The following is a 21,238-nucleotide window of genomic DNA, read 5'->3' as shown; positions in this document are numbered from 1 at the left end:
TATGTGGTGGAGTGTAAACACGCAGCGATTGCCCTGCACTGCAGACAGTACGGCATGTGCCGCTCTCCCGATCGAGCCTGTGAGAAACGCGGGTCTGAGCAGCAGCAGCACTCGCCTTCCCGTGCCAGATCACATTCTCTCTCTTTTGCTGTTGCTATTTTCCAAGCTGCTGCTTACCTTCCAGTGCATGTGCTTGGTGTTATTTCCTCTCTGACATCCCTCCAGCGGCTTCCCCAGGCAGTGACCACAGCACGGTTCGGCACGAAATGGTTTGCCTGGCTGCCCACTCTGCTCCGGGGAGGTCGGGATGCAGATTCCCAACCTTAGACCAGCAAAGGAACATGAGTGTGATGGGTTCTGGAAAGGCCATAGACTTTGCTTTCCTGAATGAGTGAGGGGTGGAAAAACCTCTTTTGGAGATGACTGGCTAGCAGGTATAGAATCATAGAATCATAGAATTGTTTTGGTTGGAAAGATCGTCGAGTCCAACCGTTAACTGCCGAGTCCACCACTAAACCATGTCCCTAAGTATCTTCCTTTGAAATATTTTATCAGTGCTAGGATTTTATAACGATAGTAAATATGCGGTAGAATGTCCTAGGCATGATATAAGTGCCCCCACTCCTCTTTGGAATACCTTTCAGCTTTAGAAAGTTTTATTGAGTTAATTGAACTTGGCCAGACCTGGTGCATTCAAGGCACGCACATGTTCTGCTGGCTTAGCACAGAAGCAGGTGTTTACCATGTCTCTAGAGTTAATCTTTTATCAGCAAAACTCCAGTGTGCAAATTACTTTCAGAGTTGAAAACAAACATTTTGTAGTGACTTAGTGAGAACAGTAAATACTGACATATGCTACCTCCCTGTCTCTGCAAAAAAGTCTTAAAACATGTATTTAATTTTCCCTATTCTTTGCAAGGACTCTGTACCTTTATAGAGCAAAATTTCTTTTAACAAGATGATCAGTGCATTTAGTTTTAAGCATCAAGGTGCGTGATGCAGCTGAAAGTATGTTACAATTGTGGAAGTATATTAAATATCTAACAAAGTATTATTTCTTTTGCTTTTGATGAAAAGCTTTCCCTCTCATCTAAAATTTCTGTAAAGTGTAAAGTATGTGTTGTTACATTTACTTTAGATCACAGAATCACAGAATCACACAGAATCACAGAATGTTAGGGATTGGAAGGGACCTCGAAAGATCATCTAGTCCAATCCCCCTGCCGGAGAAGGATTGCCTAGACCATATCACACAGGAACGCGTCCAGGCGGGTTTTGAATATCTCCAGAGAAGGAGACTCCACAACCTCTCTGGGCAGCCTGTTCCAGTGTTCGGTCACCCTCACCGTAAAGAAGTTTTTCCTCATATTTATGCGGAACCTCCTGTGTTCCAGCTTGCACCCATTGCCCCTTGTCCTGTCAAGGGATGTCACTGAGAAGAGCCTGGCTCCATCCTCATGACACTTGCCCTTCACATATTTATAAACATTAATGAGGTCACCCCTCAATCTCCTCTTCTCTAAGCTAAAGAGACCCAGCTCCCTCAGCCTCTCCTCATAAGGGAGATGTTCCACCCCCTTAATCATCTTCGTGGCTCTGCACTGGACTCTCTCTAGCAGTTCCCTGTCCTTCTTGAACTGAGGGGCGCAGAACTGGACACAATATTCCAGATGCAGCCTCACCAGGGCAGAGTAGAGGGGGAGGAGAACCTCTCTCGACCTGCTGACCACACCCCTTCTAATACACCCCAGGATGCCATTGGCCTTCTTGGCGACAAGGGCACACTGCTGGCTCATGGTCATCCTGCTGTCCACTAGGACCCCCAGGTCCCTTTCCCCTACGCTGCTCTCCAACAGGTCTGTCCCCAACTTGTACTGGTACTCATACGTGGGGTTGTTCTTGCCCAGATGCAGGACTCTACGCTTGCCCTTGTTATATTTCATTAAGTTTCTCCCTGCCCAACTCTCCAGCCTGTCTAGGTCCCTCTGACTGGCTGCGCAGCCTTCCCGTGCGTCAGCCACTCCTCCCAGTTTTGTGTCATCAGCGAACTTGCTGACAGTGCACTCTATTCCCTCATCCAAGTCATTAATGAATATATTGAATAGAACTGGTCCCAGTACCGACCCTTGAGGGACTCCGCTAGACACAGGCCTCCAACTGGACTCAGTCCCATTGACCACCACTCTCTGGCTTCTTTCCTTCAGCCAGTTCACAATCCACCTCACTACCCGATCATCCAGACCACACTTCCTCAGTTTAGCTGCGAGGATGCTGTGGGAGACCGTGTCAAACGCTTTACTGAAATCGAGATAGACCACATCCACAGCTTTACCACCATCTATCCACCGGGTTACGTCCTCATAAAAGGCTATCAAGTTGGTTAAGCATGACTTCCCCTTGGTGAAGCCATGCTGAGTGCCCCTAATGATCCCCCTATCCTTGATGTGCCTAGAGACAGCACCAAGGACAAGTTGTTCCATCACCTTTCCAGGGATGGCGGTGAGGCTGAGCGGTCTATAGTTACCCGGGTCCTCCTTCTTGCCCTTTTTGAAGACTGGAGTGACATTCGCTTTCCTCCAGTCCTCAGGCACCTCTCCCGTTGCCCACGACTTAGCAAAGATGATGGAGAGTGGCCTAGCAATGACTTCCGCCAGCTCCCTCAGCACCCGCGGGTGCATCCCATCAGGGCCCATGGATTTATGGACGTCCAGATTGTTTAATTGGTCCCTGACCCAGCCCTCGTCAACCAAGACAGATTCCTCCTCTATCCTGACTTCTTCTGGGGCCTCAGGGGTCCGGGGCTCCTCAGGACAGCCTCCAGCAGTGTAGACAGAGGCAAAGAAGGCATTCAGTAACTCTGCCTTCTTTTTATCCTCTGTCTCCAGGGCCCCCACCTCATTCATCAGTGGGCCTACATTGCCTCTAGTGTTGGCTTTACCTGCAATGTATTTGAAGAAGCCCTTTCTGTTGTCCTTGACCTCTCTTGCAAGGTTTAATTCCAAGGAGGCCTTAGCTTTCCTAGTTGCCTCCCTACATCCTCTGACAACAGACTTATATTCCTCCCAAGTGGCCAGCCCCTTGGGAGCTGGCCAATTGTTTATGATTATTGCTTAGATGTCCAATTGCTTATGATTATTTTTAATTTTTTACTTTGTAAGAGAAAACTTGCCATAGATGTGAAATATACACTTCTTCCTTAATTTGAGATTTCTCTTTGGAACCCCTTTTCTTGGAAATATCAACCGCGGGTAGCAATTTACAAGTGCAATTGAACCATCCCATAAATCTTTGACTTAAATGGTCATAGATTATCTCCTTCTAAATTAGCACATAGGTGTTTTTTTTATATAATTTTTCTAGTTGATCTAATGCCTGGATCACATCAGCTGTTGGATATATCCAAGGATTCATTGTGTATGCTCCATGCTAGAAATTATAAAACATCACATTTTTACAGATGGTGCCTTGATTTATCTCAGTAAAACACTGACCTTCAGTTAGTCTTCGAAGTCCTGCAACACAACTTTGTTTTCATTCTAAGCCCGGTTCCCCCTGTGACGATGCCAAGCAGAGGCACGCCGTTGTTGAGTTGTGTGGCAGTTCTTCCCCGGCAGTTCCCATACATAGGGACAGTATCCTCACCCACGGTAATTCAACTGCTTATGCTAAATCTGGAGACCACTTTGCATATTTTTCATGATTTTGTCCTGGTAGGAAACGTAGAGAATAAGAACTTCGTATGCAATTGTATAATCTTCCAGCTTCCTATTCCATCGTCTTCTCGTTGTGCTCTTCTTGCAGTTGTCTTTACCTAAAGCAGGAATGGGTTTGGTTTTTGAAAGAGCCACATGCTCTATGCATTAAGTAAATAACATATGAAGGCTTCTTTTCATATTAACTACCAAATACTATTTTTCTGACAGAGAATGGGTTTCAGTTTTTAACAGCTGCAACAGAAAAAAGATACCCAGATGGGCCTTTTCATCTTCTGCTTCCCTTGCCACAGACTGTACTTTCTATACTTTATTTGGAAGCAAAGAGAAGCAGTTGGCTATGTTCTGTAAACTTGCTAAATTAAAGATGATAAATCCTCATATACAAACTGAAATGCGTGTGATTCAACACTGGCTTTTCATGCTAGAGTAAGTCGCATGTATTTGAAAATAGACTGCAAATAGATGGCAAACCTACTGGAAAGGCAAAATGTATATAGAAACACTTCATCTGCATACCTATTTTAAGCCAGCTGAAATAAAATGTTAATGCACTGAGCAGAGCATATGACTTTAATAAGAGCAGGATACTCTGTATTTCAGTTCCCAAGGAACTTCTGACAGTTGTCTATCGTCATCCTGATGCTTTAAAGGCAGTATAAAAGTTATCTAGACTTTTTCTGCAGCACATGAATATACCACAGTTCATTGAAACAGCTCAGGAGACAGGGTTCAGTAACTAAACCACAGCTTTTTTTCTGGACCTACTTACAGGTCCAGGACCTACTTACTTCTGAACACACTTACTGGCTTCACCCTTAGCTAGGATGAGCTGGAACAGCTCTCTGGATTTTGTATTTTAGTGCCAGGATCTGCCTTGCAGTTTTATACGAGAGGGTCGGTGGAAATGAGAGCAGTTCAAGCTTAGATCTGTTGTCCATTCAAAGCGAATTCTTTGTAATCCAGATGAGAAAACAATACCATTTAGTACAGCTGCACTGCCAAGAGTTAAACATGCTGGCTGAGTCCATTCACAGGTGGGCTTATCTACAGTCTGCGTGGCATATATACGTTCATAAGAGGTGGAGATGCAAGTGTCGTGTTTATATATGGTGCAGGGAATCCACGACCCAAGGCCCTGTGCTCGCTGAACATCTGTAGGCTCTCTTCCTTGATTTGAGGGAGCTCCAAGCAGGTGGAATTCATCAGTGTTTAAAAGGAAACTAATCTGAATAGGTGCCATTGTTAAAATGCATTTGCAGGTGCCAGATTAGCTTTAGAAAAACAGGAAGGCTTTGAGAAGAGTGGGAAAAGCATTGTCCAATGCAGAATAAAGTGTCGGTTATTCTCCTGCGGCCGCACGTGCGTTGGTGCAAGGCAGGAGTGGAAGCGGGACGGGGCAGGAGTGGTGGGGTGGTGGGGCAGAGGTGGGCAGCGTGGAGCGGGGGCGAGGAGCAGCCGACAGCCCAGCAGCCATGCTGAGCGGGTCTCGGCAGCTGGTTGGTGTTTTCCAAGCTCGCGGGCTCACCCTTGCTCTGCGAAAGCCGAAGTGGACACACACACTTCCACTGCTTCTCTGGCAAGGGACGGACACCAAGCTGGCAAAAGGCCTGGGGCACAGAGGAGAACGGGCTCAGCAAGCTGTGTGCTGTCCACAGAGAGAGCATTTTTTTAAGGAACCGTTACTTCACAGCGTTGATTTGTTTTCTTCCCTTTTAAACACTTGTTCTGCTTAGGAGAGGGAAGCAAGGAAGCAAAAGGACATGGGGCTGGAGTCAGACCCTTCTCTGGGCACACTTTGGGACCTGGTGGGAGCAGCTCGGGCCGTGCTCTCCTTCAGATAAACCAGCACCCCTGTCACTCCCTGCAGCCCTCCAGCCTGGGTCTCATCATCCTGCGTATGTCAGCCCTTTTGGGGCAATGTCCTGCCGCTTCAGAGGTCAAAAACTGTTATGGTCATCTCTGACTTGCTATACGAAGGTGCAGACCATTGCAGCCAGTAATAGTGAAGGTCCAGAATGATCTACTGCAGCTTTGAACTGGGTTTAACGTCATTTTAATAGAGGAAACTACTCAGTAAAAAGGAGAAAATATACTTGCAAATAGACTGGGGCCGCTGCCTTGTACAGCGAAAGGCTTGGAACAACGTGTTGTGCACTGCTGGCAGGAGTTCAGTGCTGCTTTTGTCTTTAAGTGAGGAAAGACATGACATATCAGCCCTGAAAACTCCATATACTCTGCTAATTGCTTTTATAACCTCTTCCTCTTAACCCCAGCGCAAGCACACGCTCGCACAAGCAAACAAGCGCACACTTCGACATGTCCTCCACTCTCTTGAGAAAAGCTACTCATCTGGCTCCTTGGGGAACTTTGATCTCTTTCCCATCGCTCCTCTACATGGAGCAGCGGTTCCCCAGCTCCAGCCCCGGGCTCGCTTGATGACAGCGTGGTGTTTCTGGGGACGCGCAGAGCAGCTGGAGCGCATCGCTGGATGTGGCCTGCTGGGAACTGCAGCTTTCGGCTGGTAGAAAGCATTAATCACCGCGGTGGAGATGTACACAGATTATCAGCGCTAAAAATCATGGGGAACTGAAATGGTGGGAGGGATTTAGGGGAAAAGCCAGTTATGAAAATGGCCTGATTTTTAAGGCATGAGTCACATCATTTATTAAAATAGGCTTTTGTACTTTCTAAAGCCTCCTCAGTTCTATGAAATCAATGTAAAGCTAATATTTCTCTCTCTGCTGTACATCAGCCTGCATGCAAAAGAAGAAAAGAAAAGGCTGTTTGAGCCCTGTGCAGATCCCAGGATTTTGTGTCAGAATCAGAAGCTGAAACAAGATTTGCATGGACATTGCAATTTATATTTCGTGTATCTGGACAGAAACTGTGAAGCAGCCAAGCACAAGAACCACTAAAGCTGCAACTTTAAGTGCTCCCAGCCAGACAAATGCCAAAATAAATAGTCTGATTTTTCTCTTCCTAACAGTAATGTAAATGGAGAATGACCAGCTAAAATCCTTGCCAATGAAGTTTGCGAACTCTATGAATAGATGAGACAGTAAACAAGTGATTGAACTCTATTAATTAAATGAACTCTGTTAATTGAACTCTAATAAATGAACTCTATTAATTAAATAGTCATTACCCAAAAAGAGGTGTGTTTTCATATAACTAATGGTGTAACTAGGAGGCAACACATCTAGGAAATGAGAATACAGGCTCCGCTCATTGATGTGAATCATAGAATCATAGAATCATAGAATGGTTTGGGTTGGAAGGGACCTTAAAGATCATCTAGTTCCAGCCCCTCTGCCACAGGCAGGGACACCTTCCACTAGACCAGGCTGCTCACAGCCCTATACAGCCTGGCCTTGAACACTGCCAGGGAGGGGGCATCCACAGCTTCTTTGGGCAACCTGTGCCAGTGTCTCACCACCCTCACAGGAAAGAATTTCTTCCTCATATAAGCAATGCTGTGCAGGGAAAGGAGGATGTACGAGGTACAAATTGTTCCCAGCTTATGCTTTTCGAGCAGTACAGTTGTACAAACTGTTACTATGAGCCCGAGATGTACAAAAAGGAGGACAGCAAGCAAGAGAAGGGAGTGAGGTTGTAACTGTGAGCATGCAGTTCTGATAGCTGGATTTTAGGAAGGATAAAGAAAGTCTGAAGAGGACTTAAGGAGGGCTAAAAAACGAGTCAGTATTTAAGGGTTGTTATTTATTCAGCTGATCAAAGATATGCTTGAGAGTTGGCTTTATCATTTTGCAGACTTCTTTACAAAGATTTCTGACCAGATCTTATGTAACTTTCTGATGAAGGTGTGACAAAGTCCAGGGATTAGCAGCTAAAGTTAAACAAATTCAGCCTTGAGTTAAACCTTTATTGCCTGGCAGGAAAAGTAACTGAAGGCTCGAACAGCTCGTAAGGGGAAGAGGAAAGTGGTCATTACAGGCTGCTTTAAAGTAAGATTAAACTATAGTTTTGTAAGATTAAAAGTTAGTTTTAAAATTCTGTTTCTGGGAGAAATTTTGTGGCCTGTGTACATGGGAGATTAGACTGGTGGGTTGTAACTGTACCTCCAAAGTTTGACATTGGTGACTATGAATTGATGTTGGCACCTTTCCCTCCTGGACCACAAATGCCCTTGTGCACTTTTATGATTTTGGAGGTTGCCAGTCACCACGTAGTTTCTTTACTGTCTTTGATACAGTTTCCTTCTGTTTCATAAGGTGCACAACGTAACAGGAACATGTTGCCACATGAGCACTGGTGAATTAAATTGGAATGAAAACCCCATGAAGTCACCCCACCTTGCTCTTTACATCACCGTCATCACGTACAAATACAGGTCCTGATCCTTGTCAGCCATGACCTGGCAATATAAGACAAACTGAAATGGGTGCCAGTTTGCTTTTCTATGCTGCATTATGAAGGGCAGTGACTAATTCAGGAGTAGTTAAGTCAGCCCCTATCCGGAGGCAGCAACTTCCACAAGAGGGACAGATACCTGGAGCAGGAGCCTTGTTGGGCACCATGAGTTTATCTGCTGCTGCCTCTGAGTCAACACTCCATGTTAGCTCGAGGTAACAACCTCTAAATTACCTTTAAAGAAGTCCCTCCCGAGCAAGTCTGTGCAGTCCTCTCGGCGTTCTGCAATCAGCTTGGAAATGTTTTTCACTCCCACTTTTCTCTGCTGATTGCAGCAAAACACGGACTGTTAAAGCAGCTGAGCTGAGCACCCATGCCTGCACCGGTACGACTCACCCAGCACATACCAAGCGTAGCAAAACCAACCTTCTGTGCGTACTTTGCATCCGGCGTTCACATAGTTGTGATTTATCAAGGATGAGGGCGTGCATAGCTCCTCCTGGTTAACGGTGAAGGTCAGCCACTGCAGCTGAGGAGTGCTTCAGGGGCAGCCCGCACCGTGTCTGCCTCCCCCTCCTCAACCTCTTCCTTCTGATCTGTGGTCTGGAAATCCCTTTTTTCCACACCGTTCCAGACACGTTCACCCTTAGGCGAAGTCCCAGCATGGACATTTCATCCAAATCATGAATATGTCAGAAAGTTGATGATACAAAAAAAGAAAAAAAAAAAAGTCCCACGGGGGCACACTAATATTTTGGTAAGATATTTTATGTGATGATGTATGTACAAGGAGGCAGTTTGAGCTAACTACTGTTTATTTTTTGAGCTTCTCCTTACATGTACATGAATATTACCTTTTAGTCAAGGGATATGCAGAAAGTTACATGGTGCTACAAATACGTTATTTGCTCAACCCGAGGGTGCACGCTGTTATTCTGACATTTTGCATGAGATGTGAGCTATCAGTAGAAACAAGGAATTAAACTATGAAAATCAAGGAGCACTCCAGATTCTGTACTAATACTGCTTGTCATAAAAGTTCTGGCTACAAACCTTTTGTTGTGTAAATCATATACAAATATTCTACAACATATAATCATTGGCCTTAACTTTTCCACTTGTATTCATTTATATTATATAAAAATTCACCCTGCCATGGACTAAAATAGTAACAGCAGGGATGAATTACTTCAATGTAAGACCTAAACTTTGCTATTGTAAATATATAATGTTACGATATTTCAGTCAAAACAAGTCTAGTTATTCTAAAATATGTTCAGTATCTTGGCATTAAAAAGTTTATATTATGTAGTTTCATGGTCAATAATTATTCTAGAATTTCATAGTGCTTTATGATGTCTGCAACACAAGTGTGTGTTGATCTCTGATTATCAAAGTTTCTGAAGACTGTCAGAGCACTTCAGTTAATGACACAAACAGAACAGAATAATTTTCATTAAAAACTGTAGTGCCACAATATTTAACTTGAATCAGAAACCATACTGATATTTCTTATATTGCAAATGGTTGGCAACAGTAGTTCTACTTCTGAGCGAGTATATTTGTGGGGCCCTCTTTCACTTAACGTTATGAATCCCAGTGGTGTGCTGAAGAAGTAGAGCTTGTCTGTTTAAGTTTCAGGGAGCTCTTTAAGATGTCATCAAAAAAAACCTCGAAGTTTTTTGTATTTTCATCAGGTTATTCTAATAATGTGGCAGGATATTGCTAGATATCGCTACTTTTACTTATCGTGCCAGTGGTCTGAAAACTAGACTGGTAGCTGCAAACACCTACATATTAACTCTGCCCCTGATAGCAAATCCTTTTGTGGATGTAGGCAAGTCTCCAAATCTCTCCTCCTCTATTTCCATTCTTCAAAAATAGTGATCATTAGTAAGTGTTGTTTAATAGCATTGCATACTATATGTGTCCAGAATGATCAGCACAGCAGCAGTGTGTGCCTGCAATATTTAATGTATCAGAACACAGTAACAAATTGCTTGCAGTGCTAAATTTGACCTAGCAAAGCCGTTTTGCTTATGGACAATGCATATGGCTGATTTGAGGAAACAACAGGTTTGGCACCAAAATGAAGCAGAGTAAAAGCCAGGTGGCACTGGCTCTTCTGAAGCTCTTCAATGGAACCAGGCAATCTAGGTAACAGGACTTTTTTCTGTAGATGGTACTTCCAACGTCGCAGTTTGGCTGACTGGCATGGCCTTTCTGCTTTATTCATGAAAAAAGGTAGAGTTTTGAAACTCTCACCTTTTTCAAAACTCTTAAGAAATGCCTTACAGCCTACCCACTCTGGGAGGCTGGAGCAGACAGTCTGCGTGGCAGCTCAGGCACAAGCATGTGCAGTTTGGAAAGCTCCTGTGTCCTAATTATTACTTGTGTCACAAAGGCAAAAGTCCATTCGTACAGGGTCTCCCTCTCTGACAGTGTCCAGGCAGGCAAGAGACATGCTTCTTTGCAAGACGGACATATGGTCTGACCCCATATGACAGTTTCTGTATCTGTACGGAGGGCTGTGCCCTGGGGACCATGGCTAGGACTGGCGTCTTCTTTATTGTCTGGATGACTTGACATACCTGGTGTGAATATACTGGAGAAGGTGACTGGGCTTTTTTTTCTCTTTGAGGGCTATTCCTTCAGCTCACAAGATCAAATGACATACTGGAGGTTTATGTCTAAATTACAGCCTTTTTTGCAAGGCTGTCATGTATGTGGTCTACTTCTGTGGGGCTCATGGAGAGCAATATGAGACACATGGAGGTATTAAGAAGGGATGAGAGCAAGGAGGAGTGTGTTGGGGATGAGGATGAAGAGCAGGTGAGCCAGCAGGGCTCCAGGATCTGGATCTGGTATAGCACCTTGGACTCTGCTGCTTTGGACTCCACATGTTGGGCAGAGCAAAGGGCCAGGCAAAAGTTCAGTGTCTGCAGTAGGAGGCTGAGACCAAATGACTGAGTCATGTCCTCAGAGACTTGATTGACCTCTGAGTGCATATCATCTATGTTGTTGTTTACCTTTACATATAAATACGTATAAGCCAACCAGTTGTTATGATTCAATATTGGAAGAACTTGCAATTTATAACTAGGTAAATCTAGAATCTAGATCCTTCATGGAAAAAGTCAACTGTGGGAAATCACTTCTGTGGAATGTGATCACAGGAGCTAGGTGAAGATGGAGAAATGCAGCAAAAACATCTACTGCGGCTATTTAAGATGCTGCAGTACTATGGAGGGAGTGCTCCAGAGGGCTTTCCTGCGATCAAGCCCCGAAGGAGTCAGAGCACTTTTGGGACCTGGCACAAGAGCTCCGTCCAACTGCTGCAGTTTTCATCACTATTAAGATGCAGCATCAGGGGCAGCGAACACGCGGGTATTACGGCGATGCTGCAGCCTGTGGGTAGACTTGGCGCTCCTGCTCTGACACCAGCAACCTGGGATTTGCTCTCAGTGTCAGAACAGGTTGTAATTAAGACTTCTGTTCGTTATGTAAGAAATGAGTTTTGGCTGGGTGCCTGTGTCCCAAGCCTTGCGTATCCATGCAAAGGGGAGGAAGCAGCCTGCAGGAAGTGTCTGGACACGGCGTCTGTGGTGAACAAGACAGAGGAAATAATACACAGGTCATGATTCTCTGCTGCCCCATAGCTCCAAACGAGGTAATCAGAGCTCCCAGGGGATGCCCTAGCCTGATGCATTTACAAAACACTCGATGTGAGGAGCTAAGTCTGGTCTGTAGTGACCAGCAGCACCAAACAGCATACAGAGGGAGCATGCATGGAGATGGACCATTATGCAACCTGTCACGGAAAGATAAAGTACTTCCATTTCCACTTGACAAAAAGAAGTGCTTGTCATTAATCAAGGGAGTGTAAAAGATTCCTCTCAGCAATGGTCTCTAAAGTTCCGACTTTTTATTGATGCTATAAAAGTGTGTATGTATAAAAGTGGGTCCTGCACTTGGGTCACAACAACCCCATGCACCGCTACAGGCCTGGGGAAGAGTGGCTGGAAAGCTGCCTGGTGGAAGAGGACCTGGGGGTGTTGATCAATGGCCAGCTGAATATGAGCCAGCAGTGTGCCCAGGTGGCCAATGCGGCCAACATCATCCTGGCTTGTATCAGCAATAGCGTGGCCAGCAGGACTAGGGAAGTGATCGTCTGCCTGTACTTGGCACTGGTGAGGCTGCACCTCGAATACTGTGTTCAGTTTTGGGCCCCTCGCTACACGAAAGACATTGAGGTGCTGGAGAGAGTCCAAAGAAGGGCAATGAAGCTGGTGAAGGGTCTAGAGCACAAGTCTGATGGGGAGCAGCTGAGGGAACTGGAGTTGTTTAGCCTGGTGAAAAGGAGGCTCAGGGGAGACCTTATTGCTGTATATAAGTACCCGAAAGGAGGTTGTAGTGAGGAGGGTGTTGGTCTCTTCTCCCAGGTAGCAAGCGATAGGACAAGAGGAGATGGCCTCAAGTTGTGCCAGGGGAGGTTTAGATTGGATATTAGGAAAAATTTCTTCACCGAAAGGGTTATCAAGCATTGGAACAGGCTGCCCAGGGAAGTGGTGGAGTCACCATCCCTGGAGGTATTTAAAAGACGTGTAGATATGGTGCTTAGGGACATGGTTTAGTGGTGGACTTGGCAGTGCTGGGTTAACAGTTGGACTCGATGATCTTAAAGGTCCTTTCCAACCAAAATGGTTCTATGATTCTATATTGAAGCTACCCAAGCTACCCATGTAAAGCTGACCACCTTTCTCCTTTTTCTGAGTCTGCAGAGGAGAGGGGAGAGCTCCGGGTGTTGCTTCCTTACAGCAAAACGTGCAGTGAACAGGTTGCAGATAGGTATGCTCTGATTTCAGTCCTACCAGGCATAGACTTTCTGTCCATTTCTTTTTCCAGTGTCCAACAAACACCATTTTATGGACAGCAACTTGCTCTACCAGTGCAGAATGAATTTCCGCCGGCGGCGGCGACTAATGGAGCTCCTCACTGAGAAATCTCGCTTGATGCCAGAAAGCCATGACAGCCCATTTTGCCTGCGCAAGCAGAACCATGACAACAGAAAACACACCAGTTTTCTCTCAGGTGACTCATCAACTATACTACTGTCTGTACGGCAACTCCATGGGATGTTAAACAATCCTTTTTTGGCCAAGGAGTTTCAGTGTTTATCTGAAAAAAGCAGGGCAGGGTATTGTGTAACCCTGTTCATTGGGATTGTCCCATTCACTTGATTTACCAAATCTTTAGCTCCCTGGGTGGTTTTGCACCTGTATCAATAGCATGTCAGATGCTGATCAAAAATGAGTGTCCATGAACAAACAGAACTGGTTAAAATCCCTCCAAGCCCAAAGTAATTAGTTATATATTCTATGTGGAGTTTTCGAGAAGAGTAAAAGTGAGGGGAAGGGGTCCTGCAGCGTTTGCTGTACAGCAATATCTAGCAAGAACCAAAAAAATAAATGGGAAGTAGAAGGAAAAATGGAAAAAATCATTTCCCTGTTTTGAAATTCTTCCTAGAAGACGCTGCAATGGGAGCAGTTCAGCCGTCGTGTTAGCTACAGTATACATTAATATATCATACTCAGGCAGTGACTCTTCTAACTATGGAAAACACACTAACCCCTTCCCAGTGTTGTCAGCGAAAGTGTGGCTTATTGCTGTTGTTCTAAAGAAACCAGGCAAGCGGGTTTAATAATTGATACCAGTTCCCTTTCTCTCTGTATTTTCTCTCTGTTCGTAGTGAGTCCCACCAAGGAGATAAAGATCGTGTCAGCAGTACGGAGGAGCAGCATGAGTAGCTGCGGCAGCAGCGGGTACTTCAGCAGTAGCCCAACACTCAGCAGCAGTCCCCCCGTGCTCTGCAACCCCAAATCCGGTGAGCACCAGCATTGCTTATGATGCACAGGAGACAGGGCGCAGACATCTCTTTGGGGAGAAGGTGACATGAAGAATGCCTAGCATCACGTCTAAGTTTATCTTTTCAAGGAGAGAGTAAAAATTCACAGCGTCACAGGTTTTGTAGGCCAGAAGGGACTATTATCATCCTCTAGCCTGAAGTCCTGCTGAACACAAGCCAGATGTCTGCCTCCAATAATCTCTGCATCAAGCCCATAATTGTGATTTGAGCTGCAGTTTTTCTCTTAGGAGGACATGCAGTCAGAGACCAGATTTGCCTCTTCATTGCCAAGCTCTGAACTGAATATCCTGGAGACATTCCTTTGGTGCAAGTCAGAGGAGAGTTTAACTATCCAGTGGCCACTTGAGTTGCTATGAAATAACACAACTCAGAAAACAGCAGCCTTTACAAAAAAGAGGCAGCATTGTTTCAGCCTGTCAGGGACCATTTCAACATTTTTGTTTGTTTAGGTCTTACACCGATCTGTTTAGGAAGGCAAAAGCAGTGTTGAAGCTTATTTTCCTTCTGAAAGGATTTCCTATCCCACGCCAGAAGGTTAAACACACCCGTTCTTCCACAATTCACTTAAAATTGTTTCTTACTGTACATCTGGGAAGGGGAAAAGAGACCAGTATAGATATTGTTTCAGCCTCTCCGTTTTCCTCAGAAACAGCCTGGAATTTCAAAGCAAGGTCCCTGCTGCCCTTTGTGCTCCTTATTATTTCAAATTTACCGGGTTTCTGCTGACAGTGTGGGGAACGTCGTGCAATGGGGGAAGGCTCAGTGGATATGTGTAAGCTTTGCTTGCATTTGAAATGATTTGCTGGCATTTGAAATTATTACTAGCAAGTGCCTCAAGCAGTATATGAATCTTGTTCATAACATTGACAATTTACTCTGGAGATGAGTGAGCTAAAGGGCATTTCATTCCTGCTCTGCAGACTTTCTCTCTCTCTCTCTCTCTCTTTCTTCTTTCTTTGTTTCTTTTTCTCTCTCTCTTCTCTCTCTCTTTCTCTCTTTCTCTCTTTCCCTCTCTTTCTCTTTCTCTCTTTCTCTCTTTGTCTCTTTCTTTCTCTCTTTCTTGTTTCTTTCTTTCTTTCTTTGTTTTTTTCTCTTTCTTTCTTTTCTTCTTTCTTTCTTTCTTTCTCTTTCTTTCTTTTCTTCTTTCTTTCTCCTTTTAGCATGCTTCCTTCCTTCTCCTTAGGCTCTGCTGGGAATTCAGTATGAGGCTCTAAATTAAAATAATTTGAAGGACTCAGTGTGATTATAGAAGCCATAACCCCCTACACCAGACTGGCTGTCCAGCATGGAGGAACGCTCTCGTGCCAATGGCCGTTTCATCCTTGGAGTACGTTGCTGTTGGGTGTTCAGCACCACCTTCTGATGTGTTTACCCCTATATGCATTGTGTTCGCTCCTATATGAAGGGTGCCACATTATCATGTTTTGGCAGAATCTCTCTCAGGTATACTTTCCAGAAATGCTCTGATAGATTTTGTGTGGTGAGCTCTTTTGGCCTCAGTACATCTTTAATTACACCCTGGAAAATTTTCTGGGACAGATAAAGCAGCATTCATGTGCTGTCCACAAATGTTTGTGTTATTTAAAGTATGCTGACTATTCCATTCATTTATGGTTCTGATTATATACAAAGTGTCAACCCATGAGTAGTGAGAACAAGTTTATTTTAATGCAGCTGATTACACAACACTGGAAGAAAAAGGATACGCTGATGTTGCCTTTGCATAAACTCTTTATTTTTTAAAAGAAATTCTCCCTTAGGACTAGTTTTCAAACTCTGAATAGCTTTAACAGACATATTTGAAAGAAGGCAGCAATGGGCTTATAAACAGACTTATTTTTAAGAATTATACGATTACCGGCAGCACAGGGTAGTCTCTCCCATAGCACAAGTACAGATCCACACATCATCATCCACACACAATCTTAGGTTAACATAAGGCTGTCAGATGTAAACGTTACAGAGGAATTCTTAATCCTCTGCTGGACTATAAAGTGATTTTTTTCACTAATAGTTTCCTGCTGTCCAGACCCAGAGCATGTTGCTGAACGGCGTGCTAATAAACACAAGGCAGAGGTATTATTTGTTGTCAGATGAGTTCTCTTGCAGGCAAACACGTAAAAAAAACTCCAGGTCATGACTTGACCAGTCATGTGGAAAAACAATCATCAAACAAAAAAAAATCTCTGGAGGTATAATGAAGGGAGGCACACAAGGGAGCCCCGCATGGATGATTTACCGTGGTTCTGACTTGTCCAAATGAGCATAATCATTCAGTTTTTTTCTGACTTGTCGAATGAGCATAATCATTCAGGTTTTTTGCACTGACCAGGCATGCTCTGCAAAGTGTAACACTGGGCTAAATGACAGTTTGTCAAAATCCATGGGAAAGTAAAAAAAATACGATTGGTTTGTATGCTAGAATTCTCCCTGCTTCTATGAATGTCATTAAGAAACTCAAGAATTGTCCTCGAATACCATCTGGGGGAAATTTTAGCTCCACCTGGGACTGAAAATGCATGACCTTATCAAATTATTTATCACTAAAAAAACAGCCATAATTTTAGAGTGGGGAAGCAGGCAAATACGGTGAGCAACATATATCTTCCATTGTCCCTCCATCCTGTCAGGCATTTATAGATAGATAAAAACTGGTATACAGAATGATATCGATTTGGTTTCCCAGAACTTACATTTACTTTGTTCAAGGGAAGATTACATTGCAAGGCAGTGGGGAATCACATGCAGAAACTCACTGGTATTTCCTTCCATGTAAAATCCCAGCCAGCTATAGATTACCTAGGCTGTCCCTGGATAAGATGGGGATAGATGTCTGTGCCTACAATTGCAGAAATCTCTTTGTTGGGATAATTTTCTGACTCAAGCAGAATTTTCTTATTACTTAATTCTGTGATTCAACCCAACTCAGATGAAATAGCAGAGAGCACCCAACATGCACAGAGCAAGCCGGGAAGAAAAGCTGCTCCATACCAGGAAGGTCAGTCACTCATTTCAACACTGGACACAGAAACAGCCACTTCCGATGTTTGTGACAGTGTTTAGTGGATCTTGATTGCAGACAACAGAGTCTGTTGGCTAAACGCCCTGATTTTCCAAAGATCTCATCATTTGTATTCAGAGTTATTCTGCTGTCTTTTCCTTGGCTCTTTTACTACTTTCAAAGCAAGTCTGCAAGAAACTGAAAGAGTTATGGGAAGTGGGACCAAGAAGATGTTGTATCCCAACACTGTATCATCTTATTTATTAGGAAAACCTCTAGAGGAATGCTTATAATTAATATTCCTTTATCTACCTCCACAGTATTAAAGAGACCCGTGACTGCTGATGAGCTCTTGATGCCTGGAGCCCCATATGTAAGAAAAACTTTTACGGTATGTCTGCAGTATTTTTCTTTATTTTCTGCGTGTTGTATGCAGAATACAAACAGACATTTTCTGATGGGATAATTACAGCTTATTTGCATTTGCTCAGCTTTGTACTTTAAAATCCCAGACTCCGTTATCAGTACTTCCACACATTTCAAGTCTGATTCTGCACTTGTTTATCCTGTCTTTTTGCCAATGTAGTACGGCTGACTTAAATGGAGTGTAAAATGACATAAAGCCAAAAACATTTGTATTATACAAACTCATCTAGACTGTGTGCTTCTGGTCATACTTGCACTGCAGGAGTGGATTACTTACCCAAGTTGAAGTTTGCTACTTAGGCCTTTATAGACTATGATGGGACAGAAATTTTGATTCATATTCCCTATTAGAGAAAGCCTTTCTGTAAAGAGTTTTTTGAACCTAGTCATTGGAAGCATTGCTTTTTACAGCCTCCTAGTTCAACAAAAAAAGTTCATTAAAAGCAAGAGGAATCATTTGGACAGAGCCTTTCCCATGAGTGGTACAGCAGCCTGTACACAACATCCTTTACTATGTGTTGGAAGTACAGAGATGTTGAAATTATGTCTTGAACCGTTTAGATGTTACCCCCTTGAATTTCACCGAGCTGCCTGAAGGTGATCACGTCCTTCTTTTCTCTTTCCAGATCGTTGGCGACGCGGTGGGCTGGGGCTTTGTGGTGCGGGGCAGCAAGCCCTGCCACATCCAGGCCGTGGACCCCAGCGGGCCGGCAGCTGCAGCTGGGATGAAGGTGGGTTTTCAAAATGGGATGATTTACCGGGGGATATTTGTGCTGCTCAGGGAAGGCCTCGGGCTGCCTGTACTTGGAAGTAGAGAGGTGCTTTTGTTTACAGCATTGAGTATCTTTGTGCACAGTGAGTTCTGCTGCCTGTCACTCCCCTCCTGTTTCTTTTCTCTGTCCTTGAGATTCTTCAAGTCTCTTTTCCACATGAGCCTCTTTTATCCTTTCGAAATTGCTTTCTTGGTTTTTTCCCTTTTTTGGGTTGTGGGGTTTTTTTTGTTTCGTTGGTTGGCTGCTTTTGGTGGTGGTGGTGTTTTGGGTTTTTTGGGGGGTTTTTTGTTATTTTCAGCTTTTTCCAACCCTGCACAATTTCAGCTTCCCTCTTTACGTTGCAATTTATGTGGTTGCTGGTAATGCAGCTTCTGGACTTTGCGTATATAGGAAGAGGCAAAGTCAGACATACTTATTGAAAGTGAAGCTAGCACAACCCGTTGTTTACCATAAATCAGTTGATTCAAGACATTTTGGAAAGAAGAATGTATGATGCTTTCATATTCCATAAAGAGTTGAAATAGTTTCATACATGATTTAAGAATAAATAAATACAAATTCCATGTGAAGGCTTTTGTACTGCTAATGCAGAGCCCATTGACTTACCTGAGGATTTGGATCACATCCTACATATATCTGTGGATTAACCACTGTCTTGTACAGTGGGAAAGCTAAAAGCAAAGCGTAATGCCAAGTACAGATAAAAGCAAGAAAGGGAAACTAGCTGCTATGCTATGCCCATGTCCAGGCTGGGCCAGACACAAAGATTAAATTATCAGTTTATGTCATTTTTTATGGTATGGTAACAACACAGATGAAGGTTTCAGGTGTATTCCACATGAAGCCCAGTTTGCCATGAATTTTGTCCTGCCTTCTAGTTCATCTCCCTTTCCCATCACGCTCACGCCAGCTGCCTCTTGCCTGTATATTCACACCCACCAAGCTGGAGGCAGCACGTGCTGCCACAGCTCCAAGGACGCGCATCCTGCCCGTCGCACGATGCCAGACCTGCTGTGGCACCCTCCTTAGCAAATGCACTACAGGGGTTTCTCCTCTCTGCTGCTGGGTGTTTTTCATGAAACTTGTAAGAATGTACTGTCTTTGAAACATGTACTTTTTTTTTTGAGTACGGGCAGGCAAAACCCCTGTGAGGGGGAATGGCAGCTGCAGAGCCTGTTGGTGCACGCAGCACCCTGACACATCCTGCTGGCAAACAGCTCGATTCCTGAGGGAGCTGCTATTTTTTATGTTTTATACAATACCTAAATATAATATACAGTTACAATTTTTATATGAAGAGTATCACTTTCAAATAGTAATACTGCCTAACATTTAAAAGACTTCAATTTGAAAATAATGAATTTATTCATATGTATGTTCTAGATCCTGAACTTGGGAGTTTAGTACTTTACAGCATCTTTTACTCTCTGAATATAGCAGCTAGCAATAAAGTAGATCTCTTCTGAAACCTGACTTGTAAAAATAACACTGTGGTGTCATATGTATAATCTTAGAGATTTTACTTCTGCAGTCAGCAGCTTAGAGCTGAATATAGTGGGGCTTTGGTTTATTTTCACTTTTGGTTTCATGCTGGCAGCCCTGGGACTACGCACTAGCATATTTCAGTTAAGCAAGGTTCTTTCATATTTCACCTCTGAAACTGGTTTTATATACCAAATTATGGCCTCGTGTCTTCCATTTGTGCTCTCCATGACCTCATGTTCTCTGATGGGGTTACAGAGATTTACTGAACCATACAAGACATAAGAATGTAAAATAGTCTGCTGTCCTGAGGGGAGCAAACAGTATTTTAGACAGTAAAACTGGGATATATTGCCTTGAATTTGCACAAAGGACAGATCTGATTATTTGCAAAGGTGTTATCTTTATATAAAATCACTTTTCAGAACAGAATTGCATATAAAACATTATGGACATATATTAGATGAGTCCCTGTTTTCAGAATCAGTGCCCCATTTTCAGAAACATTGAATACCTTTAGCCCCTGGTGAAGAAATGCCAGTTTTCTTTGAAAATAAGGGGTTTTGTTGAGGTGTTCCCATGGCAACAGGTATGTAAATTATAGTGCAGTATTTGAAATTTTTAAAAATCTATGATGTCACTTAATCCATCTGTTTACAGAACTCTTCAATCTGTCAAATTTAAAGGAATCATATGACAGGCCTTAAATGACAGCTCCTTGAATATAAACCTTCCCCTGTGTGGAAGCTGCAGGAAAGGCACTTCTAAACCAGACTATTGGGCCCAGTAACTTCTGGTGGGCTGGTGCAAGAGGCTTTTGTCTGCCTGTGTTGCTCTGAGCGCTACAGCAAAGAAGCGCTAACAAGGAAAGTTGGCTATGATGAAAAGGTCAAGCATTTGAAGAAGAGCCAAGACTTGATGTTGCAGTTTGTAGAAAAGTTCTTGGCAGTAGCAGCAGGGCTTTTCCTCCTAAGGAGATGTATCCAGTGTAATAATTTTTGGAAGTATCTTTATTTGTAAAGCTTGTGATTTTGCACTTATCTCTCTTGGAGAGCACTATATTCCTGTCTTAGCATTATGCTGGACAAATTGTTGAGAGAGGGCTGCTGCCTATAATCTCATTGTAGGACCTCACTTTGTGCACGTAAAACTCTACCATATACTGCATAAAGCATTAAACATTACAGGCTCAACCTACCTGAAGGACATTGTGGTGTCTTGCTTTCAGTCTGACCTTGGCTGGGTTCCTGGCCTGCTCCAAAGCACTGTGAATTGGGAGTCTTGGTAGAAATCTCAATGAACTTGGTGGAGCTCTGACCACACACAGTGGCTGCGTGGTGGCCACAGCGCTGGGATGCATGGGGCTCCGTCGCACATGTGGACCTCTGCATAGCAGAGCTTGCTGTCTCGTTATATGTGACATCCTCTTCTGGGGGAATTTTGAGTCAGTTTAATTCTGAGAAAATCCCTACTAGCATGACCTGCTGAAGAGGTGTGAGAAGGTGTGATGTTTGTGGCTTTAAGTCTTAATACCTCTTCTGGG

At 43.7% G+C, this 21,238-nt stretch overlaps 1 protein-coding gene across 1 annotated transcript in view; it reads left to right on the top strand.

Annotated features, from left to right (window-relative positions):
• Positions 1 to 21,238, top strand: part of DEPTOR (DEP domain containing MTOR interacting protein) — an 82,454-nt gene that overhangs the window by 44,084 nt on the left and 17,132 nt on the right. The window contains exons 6-9 of the mRNA XM_068395715.1: positions 12,993 to 13,178; positions 13,837 to 13,971; positions 17,335 to 17,405; positions 18,067 to 18,171. Of these exons, the coding sequence (XP_068251816.1) occupies positions 12,993 to 13,178; positions 13,837 to 13,971; positions 17,335 to 17,405; positions 18,067 to 18,171 (497 nt within the window). The remainder of the gene's footprint in view (positions 1 to 12,992; positions 13,179 to 13,836; positions 13,972 to 17,334; positions 17,406 to 18,066; positions 18,172 to 21,238) is intronic.

This window comes from Nyctibius grandis, chromosome 3, assembly GCF_013368605.1.
Source record: "Nyctibius grandis isolate bNycGra1 chromosome 3, bNycGra1.pri, whole genome shotgun sequence".
Taxonomy (NCBI): Eukaryota; Metazoa; Chordata; class Aves; order Nyctibiiformes; family Nyctibiidae; genus Nyctibius; species Nyctibius grandis.
This window is presented reverse-complemented; position numbering and strand designations above follow the sequence as displayed.